Here is a 13,723-nt window from a genome sequence, read left to right as displayed (position 1 = left end):
TATACACGCCACACTGAAAGCTGTGAGCTCACAGGGTGAGCAGAAGCTGCCCTGGCCAGAGACAGAGGGAGGAGGGCAGGAAAAAGGGCAAAGCTGGAGGAGATGGGCACCGTGGGGAGGCCAGGGGCTGGAGGGAGGAGGGCAGAAAAAAAGGTCAAAGCTGGAGGAGATGGGAGCCTTGGGGAGACCAGGGGCTAGAGGGACTTCTCAATGCCTCCTAAGGAGGTCCACAAAGAAATGCCCCCCCACCCCTGGGATGGGGACCTAATAGAAGGTGGGAAAGGAAGAAGGAGGACGACAATCTAGTCTGGTCCAGGAGAGTAAACTTTGAATGTAGAAAGGATTTTCATTTTTCCTTTGGATTTCCTTTGTCATTGATAACAAGCCTTTATCTGCTGCTGGTGGGTAGGGCATCAGGGCATCACTCCCAATTCTGCCCTGGGGAGCCAGGCAGAAAAAGTCTAATTCCCCTGCCCTCAGTAGCTCTTCCATCTCCCCACTCCTCCTTACCGCCCCCCTCCTGTTTCCTCTCTATCCTCCACTCTGATTGCCTTCCTCTGAATGATCCCGACCTGGGGGACACAAGGTCTGGAAAGAAGGAAAGGAGAAAACAAGGGGCAGAATTCATTTAATTCCCACTCATTCTCCCCCTTTTCCACATAGCTGCCAAAGTGATTTTCTTTCTACCAAATCTGCCCTCTCTTACTCAATAAACTCCAGGGGCTCCCTAGTTCCTCTGGAACCAAATGTATATTCCCAGTTGACATTTAAAGCCCTTCACAGACTCTGAAAACCTGTACATCACTCTACAATCCAGTCAAACTGATCTTACTCTTCCTCACATGAGATTTCATCTCCCATCTCCAGGCCTTTGCATTGGCTGTCCCCAGGAGTGGAATGCACTCTCTCCTCACCCTGCCTCTTAAAAACCTTAGCTCCCTTCAAAGTTCAGATCTAAAGTTCCCTCCTACATAAATCCTCTCCTGGTCTTTCTTGCTGATGGTGCCTCCAGTCAAAAAATGCATTATACATATCTTGTATAAACTTAGAAATACACATTTCTCCTCTACTCCCAAATTTTCTGAGGCTATTTCTCAGTTTCTCTCACCCTACACACACCTGGTTGGGTTCAGATGTGACCTGGAGATAGTGATGTTAATACTAATTCTAACCACTACTATGGCCGCCTAAAATTCTGCTGAGGAATACGCTCCCCCCTTCTCCACAGCCCCCCACTAACTTACCTCTCCATATTTCTGAGGCTGCCATCACCCTTCTAGATGCCTGTTTGAAATCTCAGTCATCCTTGACTCCTTCTTCACCTTTGTCCCCCATATCAAAGCAGTGGCCAAACCCCATCATCTCTCTCCCCACAACTTCTCTCCCATCCGTTCCTTTCCCTTCCCTTCCCTCACATAGCCCATCACCATGAGTTCAGGGCCTCATCCTGTCCTGCCCCAACTATTGCAAGTCTCCTGATTGTAACTGGCAATCCATCCTTCACATAGCTGCCAAAATCATCTTCCCGAAGCTCAAATCTAACAAGAAACTTCAGGGACTCTCTTATCTTCAAGGATAGAATGAAAACTTCTCTGTCATTTGTAAAATCCTTTGCCACCTGGCCCCCAGCCTACTTTCCCTTTGTATATGCAATTTTCCAGCCCAGTGGTGTCAGACTCAAGTAGGAAGAGATCCCCGTGGGCAGCATGTTGTTTTAGAAAACCACAAATTAAGATTATCTCTGTTTTATTGCATTTTTATTTATTTTGTTAAACATTTCCCAATGGCAATTTAATCTGGTTCAGAATGCACTAGGCTGCGTTTGGGCAAGACGTCTTGTGCTAGACTCTTCCAATCAAACCATTTTACTTGCTGTTCCCAAGATTTAGAACTCCCATTTTCTGCCTCCAGTCTTTTCATTAGCTCTCCCACTTGGTCATTGTTTGGGCCCTGACTGGTTCAGAGAGAATATAATAACAATTGTTTCTGTTTTGGCCAGAAACCCTAGGCTCTTTCCCTCTCAGACTGAATTTTTTTTTTTTTTTGGACTAGGTAAAGAAACCATTCTCTATCTCATTTCTTACCTAGCCTTAATCTCTAAAAGGTCGTTAACTCAGTCAAACTGAGACCTGTTAAAAACCTTAATTTAAAAAGGCCCGTGTCTCCCACTGCATCCAGGGCCATCTCTAGTCATCCTAATCTGTATCTTGCACTGGACCCAGATGGCTCCTGAGGAGAAAGTGAGGATGATGACCTTGCACAGCCCTGCCTCACTTAAATCCAGTTCACTCTCATGTCCTGGCATCACTTCCCTGATGTCATGGTTCTCTTCAAGAACAAAAACAAACAACAGCTCTCCCATATGTCTGAAATGCACCTTTTACTGCAGGCACTAGCTAGCTTCAAAGCTCATCTCAGGCTCCAACTTTCATGGGGAGTGCTTTCTAACTCCCTTAGTTATTAATGCTCTCTCTGCTCCTCCTCAAATTAAAGATTTATAATCTATTTACGTGTTCTATTTCTGCAACAAATATAAGATCCTTGAGGGCAGAGGACTATTCTCCATTTTTTTATCCTATGTTCCCAGTGTCTTTCACAAGGCAGACACATATCTGTTAGATTGGATTGAATTGGGTTGGATTGAGTTGGACTGGGCTAAATCTGGACTGGGTTAGGTAACAGTGGGTTGTTAGAGATGAGACTAGATTGCATTAGGCTGAACTGGATTGGGTTGAATTGGATCAGGACTGAATTAGAATTGGCTGGGTTGAGATGGATTGGACTGGATTGGGTTGGTTGGATTAGCTATGGTTAAATTAGAAGATTGGACTGAGTTGAGTTGGATTAGACTGGTCTGGATTAAATTGGTGGGTTGGGTTGGTTTAGCTCAAGTTACATTGGATTTGGTTGGGTTAGATGAGATTGGATTCAACTGAGCTAGAATGAGTTAGATTATATTGGTTGGGGTTAGAGCAAGTTGGATTAGATTGAACTGGGTTGGTTGGCTTGGGTTAGGCATTGCCCTTTCTCCACCATCCTTTTTAAAATGTAAATGCCCCTAGAAGGAAGAATATACAATAACCCTCAAACCATGGTATGAATAAGCTGTCCAACTGGTTTCAAGTTCTGTTTTCTACTCCTATTAGCTATACAGCCATGAACAAGTCACATTCTCTCTCTAAACCTTAGTTTCCTCATTGCAAAAGCACCTGTAATCCTCAGCTCACAAGGCTGTGATGGAGGTTCAAATAAAATGTTGGAATAGCCTTTGCAAGCCTTAAAGTAATAAATAAATGAATGTTAGTAATTATTAGTATTACTATTATTATCCCACTTCCTGATGTCGTGGCTGCCTCATTAGTCCCATCTCACTCAGTGTCCCCACACTAGTCAAGCTAACAGTCTCAAGCAAAACTAGGCAGTGACATCACTGACCTCTCTCTGGAGAATGATCTGTCTGTGGTCAGTTAACACCAACTATTCTGTCCCCTCCACCCTGAGTGAGACATATACCCAAGACCAGACAGGAGCCCTTTGTCGTCAGGTAGCCTAGAAGGAAAGGGCAGTTCCCGTTACTCACTACCACAGAGCCCTAACAAACATTTCATTAATGAGCAAATAGCCAGACTGCACCAGTCTCAATTCAAGGAAATATAAATAATATGGCAAATGTGCTCATCCCAGCCTTAAAAGGCGCAGTTTTCAAACTCCATGACCTACAATGGACCTAGACTTCATTTCCTTTCAGGAAATCACCCCCTAGAACAAGGATTTCAACTCATCCAGCTCACTCTAGGGCCCTTCCCAGAAAAGCAGAACTCGCCCTCCAAAGACAGGGAAGCAGGGACCAAGAGGAAGTTGGGTTCCCAGTCTGGGATGTGCCCCTGGCTCACAGTGAAACTACAAGTCACAGCCCAATCCTGAAGAAAAGTCAGGCTCATTCTCAACCCTCCCCACCTCATTATGACCTCACATGGTCAGAGGTAGATGGTACAGCCTTGACCATAGTGTCTGCAGAGCACAGAAAAAATGCTAGTTGTTTTGTATTTTTTTTTTAATTTGGAATCAGAGGACCTGTATTCAGAACCTTGCTCTGCTACCTACCCCTGTGATCTTGGGCAATTCTCTTCTCTGAATCTCAGTTTCCTCATCTATAAAAGGGGCTGAAGTATTAGGTGACCTTGATGGCTCCGCCTAGCCCTCATTCTACTATGGATCTGGAGTCATATCTGTAGATCTGGGTTCAAACCCTGTCTCATACACTTAAAAGTTGTATGACCCTACACAAGTCTTTCACCTTAGCTTCCTCATCTTTAAAGTGGGGAAATTAATAACTGGGTTGCCTATTTCACAGAGTTGCTTTGAAGAGAAAATAAGGTAATTTATTAGACACCAGATCCTACTTGTTCTGGGTTCCTGAGCAAAGGGGAGCAGAGGTGGCACTGAATTCTTTCTAATTCAAGCCTGAATGCCCTGACTTTGCCACTTCCTAGAAAGGTGGATCCTCAAATGATGGGATCACAGGATGAACGCTGCTAAAATCCTTAAAATGTTCTAAGTCAGAGATGAAAGGGCCTTAGAAAAAAAGGTTAGAGCTAAGAAGGGCTTCAGAACATGGGATATCAGAGGTAGGATAAGTCAAATAATAGAGACTGTCAATGCTGAGGGTGAGGAAGGGGCCTTAGAACAGAGAATGTCAGGGCTGAGAGGGCACTTATTACAGGGGATGTTAGAGCTGAGAAGGTTCTTAGAACAGGGGATGTCAGAGCTAGGAGAGGACTTAGAACAGGGAATGTCAGGGATGGGAAGGGCCTTAGAAAATGGAATGTCAGAGCTGGGAGAAAGAAGTCTTAGATCCTGAGGTGGACAGACAGGAAGTGTTTTGCCAACAGGCAGGCAAATCATAGGTAGCAAGCTGGGATTTGAACCAAGGACCTCTGCCTCCAAGCTATCCTCATTCCACTGCTCCCTGGCTCCCCTCTTGACTGCTTGATTTTCAAGGCAATTTGGGGGCATCCAGACCAGCAGCCTAAAGCCAAGTAGTTTGCTACCACAAGACAAACAGTGGCAGTGAAGTTGCTGGAATGTTGCTGGGCCTGTTCGAGGGCCTCCACAAGCCTGGCACTTTGCAGGACTCATGTCCAGCTTCTGATCCTCATTCCAGAAAGCAGGCAGCTCTGAGTTGCCTAAGAGGTTCAAACCCTCTTACCCAAACCCCATGAACTACCCCCCCATCCCCACCCCAACACACATAGCCTCCATGGGTCCCCAGCTGTGAAAAGTACCTACTCTCTGGTACTCCTAGTAACCTGTCCTCCACGCTTACCTCACCAGCCTGGAGTGGATATGTGAGGCTGGCCAGCACTGGGGATATATTCTAAACTCCAGGGTGGGGTGGCACCCAAAGCATACCCAGATTTCAGGCCAAGGAACAGAGAGATTCTGGAATCCATTTCTGCCTATGTGAGGGGAGCTGGATACAGAAAGAATCATAACTGTTGGCATTTTTATAGGACTTTGAAGCTTACAAGTCACTTGAGATCTATTTTATGCTCATAATAACCCTCTCAGGCAGATACTATTATTATCCCCATTTTGCAGAGGAAGATGAGACCCAAGAAGCTCGCTCAAGGCCATACTGGGAATAACCATGAAAGGTAGGATTTGAACCAAATTCCAGAACTCTTTCCACTACATCCCTTGTCTGAAAGTGTCTCTGCCCGTCGCACCTTTGAATTCTCGGCCTCTGAACTCTGGCTCCTTCCTCAACATCCTGGGCAGACCCTTTATCTTCCCCCAGGTCACTGCAGATGTGGTCAAGGCTCAGATCTGAGGTTAGTATAGCCTGCATGCCTCAGAGCCCCCTGACTAACTCTGCTTTGAGCATGCTGAGAACTGGTAGCTAGGAAGGTCCCTATCATTACTACCTGGGATGTTCCTTAGGAACCCTAATTCATCTCTTGATCAGAACTTATGGTATTGAACAGTCAGGACCCAAAGCCTTTGCTTCACCCAGTCCTAAGCCATAGGAACCTAGATCTAGAGTTGGAAGACCATGGAGGTGAAACTCTTCATTTTACAGAGAAAGAAACTGAGGCCAAGGGAGGGGAAGTCACTTGCCCAGGGTCAATCAAAGGCTCAAAGATAGATATCTAAGAGGAACTCAGATCTTCTAGTCCAATCACCCCACCTTACAGAGAAGAGGTTCAGAAATCAGCTCAAGGTCATACAGGTAGCAATCATCAGAGGTTGGAATTGAACCCAGCTCCTCCAACTCCAGAGCCAGAGTGTGCCCCAATACCATCCATTTCTTCTTTTCATCCCTGGATTTCTGCCCACTCTACTTCTAATCTTGCCTCAATTTAATTCAACAAGAATTTATTAAGTAGATTCTATATGCTAGGCACTGTGTTAGACCCTGAGTATATAAAGGAAAAGTTAAATACTCCTCATCTTCAGAGAGTATATTTTACTAAGGAATATACCACATTCAATATGAGTCAATTCAAGAAGCATTTATTAAGAACTAATTATGTCCATGGAGACAGCAAGGTGGTTCAGCGAACACCCCGCCTGGCATCAGGAAGACCTGAATTTAAATCCAAGCTTCAGATACTCACTAGCTGTGTGACCCTGGGCAAGTCATTTAACCTCTGCTTGGAGAAGTGGATTTGTATCTTTGCCAGGAAAACACCATGGGCAGCATTTGTAGACTGAATGGTCAAACAGCAACAATTATGCCTTAGGCACTAGGAATATAAAGGTGGAAGTGAAACAGTTCCTGTCCTAGAGGACCTTACCTTCTAAGCTCCTTCCAACAGAAAATGAAATTAACTGTCCCTGTACCTACAAATAAAATGCAGGGAAAATAGAGAGAGCATGGGGTGCCTCACACATGCTAAGTCCTTATAAATGTTTGCTGAGTTGCTCCCAAAATTTTTACAGCTTTCCCCAAGGTGTCTCCCATGGTTTGTGTTAAAGGAAAATCAAGGAATCTCTCTCTAGAGCAAAGATTCACCATTTAGAGAGAGAATCAGCAAGAGATTGTTGGGCTATAGTATATGAATGGAATGGAATCTCACTAATCTTTAAGAAACCAGGAATGTGAAGAATTCCGAGAAGCACAGAAGATTCATATAAACTAATGCAGACAAAAGTGGGCAGTCAGAACAAAGTACATGATGAGTCCAACAACGGACATGCAAAAGACGCCAATCCAAAATAAAAACCACAGAATTTTGATGATTCAGCTTGACCCCAAGACAGACATAGGAGAAGACACCTCCCACCCCCTTCTCTGAAGAGATGGGGGGCTATGAGAATGGAACACCACGTAATGACAGACTTTTTCAGTATGTTGATTAGTTTTCTTGTACTTTTTTTAACCAATCTTTTAAAATTCTTTGTTATAAGGGACGGCACTCAGGAAGGGGGAGAAGAAGAGGGTTACAGAAGGCAACGTCGGTGTTTTCACAACAAAAGATATAGAAATTTTTTAAGAGGGAAGGGCATGGGATCGTTTGGCAGTAGGGATATACACATGTAGATTTTTCAGTTAGAAGATCCAGTTCATGGGGTAGCTAGGTAGCACAGTAAATAGAGCACGTGCCCTCGAGGCAGGAGGACCTGAGTTCAAATCCAGCTTCAGACACTTGACACTAGCTGTGTGACCCTGGACAAGTCACTTAACCTCAACTGTCTCACAAAAAAAAAAGGACAGTTCAAATCCTGGCACCGTCATTTCTACCACGCTTTCTAAATATTTGGCTCCAGTCTCTCCTTCTGGATTAGGTCATTCTTGGCCCCACCACTGCCAAGTGTCTTCCTCTTAAAAGTTATTTTGTATCCGTTTTATATATGTTTTGTATGTATAACTACACATAGTCTCCCCCCGTCCCCCCCTTTACTCCAAACAATGTAAACTTCTTGAAGGCAAAGGATGGTTTGGCTTCTGTCTCTGTGTTCCCAATGCTTAGTATAGTAATCCCTCCTCTGTAAAATGAGGGGATCTGAAGAAATCACTTCTAAGGACCCTTCAAAGCTCTGAATCTCTGTGCCCAGGTGTGAGCTCTTGGTAAAGTAAAGTAAGCATGTGTCTGCGTGTGCCCTCTGCTTGCCACTCTTTTTGTCTTTACCTACAAATGTTCATGTTTTCTCCAGGAGAGAACATAAACTCTTTGAGGACAAGGTTTCCTTTTTGTCTTTGTATGGGATGTCTCGCTGTTACTGTTAGTAAATGCATTAGGTTTCTTGTGAGATGCATGGGGCACTCAGGAATTAAGGACCCCATAACCATAGGACTAGAACCCAGGGCTTCATAACCTGAAAGCCAGCTCTCTATACACCTGCCTGTCTACTTTGTATACAAGTTTTATATATGTATCTGTCTTCATTTGTTTCCCCCTAGAAGAATGCTAGATTCTATGGTTTCGTTTCATCGCCAGGGCCCTGCACAGGCTCTGGGACCTAGTCGGTGCTTAATACATGCTTATTTCACTGAATTGAATGTGTTACATATCCCCAGGGCACTGACTCTCTCCCGGATTTGTTTAGGCTTGGTCTTAGCTGACTTCAGTGGTCAGGGCCAGGTGCCAAGGAAGGTAAGATCATGTGGGGCCACTAGCTTCTCTCTGTTCCTTGGGCATATTCCTGGCCCCGAACAGCCACATACTTCTTATTAGGTCAGATGAGACAGGGTGGGGGTGGCTCATCCCCAGTGCCAGAAAAAATTGTCTTAAAGCCTATACCTGACTGGTCAATACAGTCAGGGGTAGGACGTCAGAGGGCTCTTTCCTATCCAGGGAAACATGTTTACACGCTACACTGCATACTCGGGGAAGGGGTGGGCACCTCCAGTTACACTAATGCCTGTGAAAATCGCCACATCCAGGACATCCATCATACAGTGGAAGCTTGGACAGTCTTTGGAACAAGGGATGTCAGGGCTGGGAGGGGCCTCAGAACAGGGGATGTCAGGGCTGGGAGGGGCCGCAGAACAGGGGATGTCAGAGCTGGGAGGGGGTCTTAGAACAGGGGATGTCAGGGCTGGGAGAGGCCTTAGAATAGAGAATGTCAGAGCTAAAAGAAACCTCAGAATCTAATTCAACCCACTTTTCTCAAAAATAGGGATGATAATGTGCTCTCATCCTCCCTCAGGCAGTTTTAGGGGAAAGTCTGTAAGCCTGAACCTGAAAACTACATAATAGAGGGAGCTCTCTGCATTAACCAAGGCCCAGAGACAGGAGGAAGGGCTTACCCACCTCAAGAACACTGTCCTTCCCAGAATTCACTGGGAGGAAATTCCATTTTTACATAATACTATACAACAGCATTTTAAGAGAAATCCTAGTTTTTCAAGAGTAGGAAGAAGCCTGAGATGGTACTCGTGAACTTTTCAATGTATTTTTTTTCTCTATCTCTGCTCCAGGGCTCCCTAATTCCCCAATAGAAAGTGAAAGGCTAGGCCGGGCCTAAGCCCCCAGCCTAAGGGCTTGGAGACAGTACCTTCGGATCATTATTCAAACATAGATTATCTTTGTCAACAGAATTCAATGAAAAGAGAATTGCCAGTTTCCTTCCCTCTCCACGACACCCCCTCCCAACCAGTCGTGAGGTCTAAAGGTGGAAGGATCCTAAGAAAGGAGCGGCTTGAGGAACCAAGAAGCCCACGGCCGCCCAACCTCACCCAGCTAAGCAAGCAAGCAGTGATGGGCCTGGATCCCAGATCTTCTAACCCCTAAAATAAACAGCCAACAGACTTTATGCCACAGCCCGAGATCCCTCATCCCAGGCCCCCCAACAATACTTCACCATCTCAGAGGGATTTTACTGTAATCCGCCTTCAAGTGAAGGCAGAATTTTCCTCATTTCAAATCATTTATTAAGTTGTTGTCCCCTTCCCCCAGTACCAATTCATAGCCTTTTGGAGCCAGGGTGGTCTGGAAGCTAAGACGGAAGAGGATCATGGTTTTAAAACTGGAAGGCCTAGTCCAAGCCCCTTATTTAAGGGATATTAAGCGTCCTGCCCAAGATGACACAAATCCTAACTTCCTTTTATCCCCATTTTATAGAGTAGGAAACTGAGGTTCAGAAATGTTAGTGACTTGCCCAAAGTTACAGGGCTGATTAGATCTGAGCCCGGATTCTGATTTAAACAGTCAGACCCCAGTGGATACAAAGCTAGGTCACATAACTGGTGAGAAGAAGACAATGGGGTTGTATCCCCTGCTTCTAGATCATCTGATCATCTAGGTCAGTCATCTTTCCAAGTCACTAACTAAAGGGCTGCCAGGAGGTCCTGCATGATCAAGGGTCAAAACTTCTTCTGCCTTTTCCCAGAGCCCAGCTCTCTGACTCTCCCTTCCTGGACCCACCCCTTTCCCCCAGCTCCCACCAGAAGCTCAGAACAGTCAAAGATCTGGTCCCTTTCTGAGCTCCAGGATCTTTGCCTTCCTCTGCTGGTATCTCAGTTCCCTAACCCCATCCAGCCCTGCCAAACCTCAGGGGAGGCGCCTGCCCCAGAGTAATAGAAAAAAAAGGCTAAGAAAAGGCACCCCGGCCACTAAGAGATGCCTGTGGCTAAGGACTGAGGAGAGGCAACAGGGAAATCTGAAGGACACACATAAACACTACCCATTTCCACTGACTTTTCCAAAGTGTACAAAGACCCTCTTCAATGTAACCCGAGGGGGAAAGTAAGCTAGAATGACTCCCATTTTAGGGATGAGGCAACTAACACTCAATCAATCAACCCACAAGCATTTAGGGTAGGCAAGGTGCTGAGTTATTTAAGCACTTAGTAAGGTGAGCGTGGCACTGTGCAAAGCTCTGGGGACCCAAACACAAACAAATACCCTGCCCTCAAAGAGCTCACACTGTAACGCAGGAGACAACTGAACACATACACGCACAGTCTATACAAGGTCACCCTCTGAGGGCAGGCTCGACCAGCTTGGGGTTACCAGAAACAGGTCCGGCAGAAGGTATCGTTTAAGCAGATGCTCGAAGGAAAGAGGGAAAGTGCCTAGCCCTAAGGGCAGACGGCTAATCAGGCAGGAGCTCAGGTTCTCCAGGGCCCCCCTAGGGCTCCTAGACTCACAGCTGGAACGAACCCCTCCCCCCCCCCCCCCAGCTACTCCACCCCATCCTTCCCATTTTACCAAGGAGAACCTGAGGACAAGAGGGGGAAAGGACTTCGCCCAGTCCCACAGGGACTAGTGGCAGGGCTGGGATTCCAAAGCCAGCATTTTTCTCACCGTACCAAGATGCTCAGGCCCCTAGATTAGCTTCCTTCCCCGGAGGTCTCGAGGAATAGCCCTGGCCCAGCGTTCCTCCTCCCCACAAACAAATCTGCCCGGGATGAGGGGGGAGGGGGAGGATCCCAAGCTCTCTGTCCACCGGCACTCCGCGATTGAGAAGAAACGGAGCCATTCCACCAGCAAAGAGAATCAACCGTTTACGAAACTGCCCCCTGGCGGGTCAGGCCCGGCCGGGGGCCAAGGCCAGCCTGGGGGATGGGGGAAGGATTGCTCAGTGAAGAGTAACCTCCAAGTTCCGTCACTGGGAGATGGCCCTTAGGGATCATGGAGCCCAGACCCTGCACTTTGCAAATCGGGAAACTGAGGCCCAAGAAGGGGCAGGGCTCTGACCTTAGTCATACAACTGGTAAGTAGCACAGCAGAGGCACCATTCGAACCCAGATCCTTCAGATTCCAAATCTCGGGCTCTCTTCACGCCATGAGGCCAACCCCTGCTCACTGAGCCCTTACCTGCGGCGCTCCTGGCACTGGGGGCCCTCCCGGCCCGGGCTGGGGTAAGCAGTTCCGCGGGTTCCAAGGTGCAGACCCCGCCGAGGTGGAGGGGTGGGGGCCGCCCAGCTCAGGGCCCGCCCTCGGCCCCGCCCAGACCCCGCCCCCACCGCGCGGAAACTTTTCTTTCCAGTCCCAGTCGAGCGGCTCTGCTCCCTCCCTCTTCCCACCTTCCAGACCTGGCCACCCTTACCCCCTTCCTCACTGAGAGCCGAGGGCCTAGCTCAGGACTGGAGGACCAAGACACCCAGGAGGAGAAAGAGAAGGGGAAGGGGAAGGGGGCAAAGCCTGGGCTGTGCAGGGGCAGCTAGAGCCACCCGCTCCTCCACCTCCAGCGCACTTCTCACTCTCTATGTGACCTTGGGCAAGTGATTTGACCTCTCTGGACCTCAGTGTCCTGTTCTGTAAAAGAAAACCCTCTGACTAAAAGACTTCTAAGTCGTTCCCAGCTCTGAGCCCACCGTCCAGATGTCCTTCTCTCCTCCTTCCCCTCCCTCCGGGCACTCACCCCCTCCGGAAAGCTGGGCGCAGTCCGGCTAGCACTGGACAGCCACTTTAAGCTGAGAGGGAGCGGAGTGCCTCCAGTAACACCGGAGCCCTGAGGCTCCTACCTCGGCCTTCCCACCGGCTCTCCCTCCCCGGCTAGGCTCGGGTTCCAGCCGCAGCCCCGCCCCGCCCCAGCAGGGGTGGGCTCCGCCTGCCAGGTTCCCCCAGAGCCTACTTTCCGACCAGGAAGTCGTGGCTCCTCCTCACCCCCGCCCCCTCTCCCTTCCTCCTTCCCAGGTCCCATCTGCCACTTCTCTGACTGGGGGGAAACTGAGGCACGAGTTGGCGCTGGAAGGAAAGGACCTTTGCTGTCTCGGGAAGGATACTGGAATCTGGGATCCTGGAACTGGGATCAGTCTTGTTCTATTTGACTCCGGGAGGAAAACTGGCAGCCGCGGGTGAAAGTTGGGAATGAGGCAGATTTAAGTTTGATAGATGAGAGAATAAAATGCTTCCTGACCGTTAAAACTGCGCGCGCGCACACACACACACACACACACACACACACTCACACACACACACACACACACACACACACACACACACACACACACACACCCAGGTGGAGCGAGCTGCCCAAGCAGGTGGTGCTCCCCCTCACTAGAGGGAGTGGGGAGCAAAGGGACTAATGTGCGGGAGAGGGAATTCTCCTCCGTAGTTCTGAAAAGGGAGAGGCCAGGGTCCCGGGCTAGGACAGGTGAGGGGGCAGGAAAAACTCAAGTCTTCTGTTCCAAATGGACTCAGTGCAGCTTGGCCAAATGACTGGCTCTATTCACAGATCTCCTCCTCCCCACCCCTCCCCACTCATATGGAAAACATGGGCCTCCCAGCCTAGAAACCGCCTTGATCCAGAGAGGCCACACAGCCCAGCCTTTGATGGAAAGGAGAAAAGAAGGAGGATTTCCCAGTGGCCACGTATGAAGTTCTCCCCCCGAACCTAGGGGAGATAGTGTGGCTGAGACGATGGGGGCTGAAACTAGAGGCTAGAAGACCCTGGACTTCAGCTCCCACCTCTGGAGGATATTTGTCCTGTCCCTGTTGTCTCTCCCATTAAAATATAAGCTCCTCGGGAACAGGGACTGTTTTGTGTCTAAATTTTTATCACTAGCCCTTAGCACAGAATTAATTCTTAATGAATGCTTAGTGACTGACTATGTGACCTTGACTTTCTCACAGACTCTGAAGCATCAGAGATTTAAAGCTGGAAGACACCCTACAGGCCACAGACTTTATCCCCTTCCCTTTACAGGAGGCAACTGATGAATCATCAAGCATGTATTATGTACCCACTGTGTATCAGTCACGGGGCTAGGTACCCGGGACACACTGTCCATAGAAGCATAAAGTGAATTAGCACATGTATGCTTGCA

At 47.9% G+C, this 13,723-nt stretch overlaps 1 protein-coding gene across 4 annotated transcripts in view; it reads right to left on the bottom strand.

Moving 5' to 3' along the window:
• Window positions 1-12,460, bottom strand: part of TRPV4 (transient receptor potential cation channel subfamily V member 4) — a 57,924-nt gene extending 45,464 nt beyond the window's left edge. The window contains exon 1 of one of the 4 annotated variants that reach the window (XM_072600160.1): window positions 12,316-12,460. Coding sequence is in view for 1 of the 4 variants with exons in the window: in XM_072600158.1 (XP_072456259.1) it covers window positions 11,649-11,657 (9 nt within the window). In the remaining 3 variants the exon portion in view is untranslated. Of the gene's footprint in view, window positions 1-11,260; window positions 11,361-11,648; window positions 11,745-11,768; window positions 11,879-12,315 lie in introns of those variants that run through there. The other 3 variants (XM_072600159.1, XM_072600158.1, XM_072600161.1) reach the window with 3 other exon arrangements.
• Window positions 12,461-13,723: the final 1,263 nt, after the last annotated feature.

This window comes from Notamacropus eugenii, chromosome 4, assembly GCF_028372415.1.
Source record: "Notamacropus eugenii isolate mMacEug1 chromosome 4, mMacEug1.pri_v2, whole genome shotgun sequence".
Lineage (NCBI taxonomy): Eukaryota > Metazoa > Chordata > Mammalia > Diprotodontia > Macropodidae > Notamacropus > Notamacropus eugenii.
This window is presented reverse-complemented; position numbering and strand designations above follow the sequence as displayed.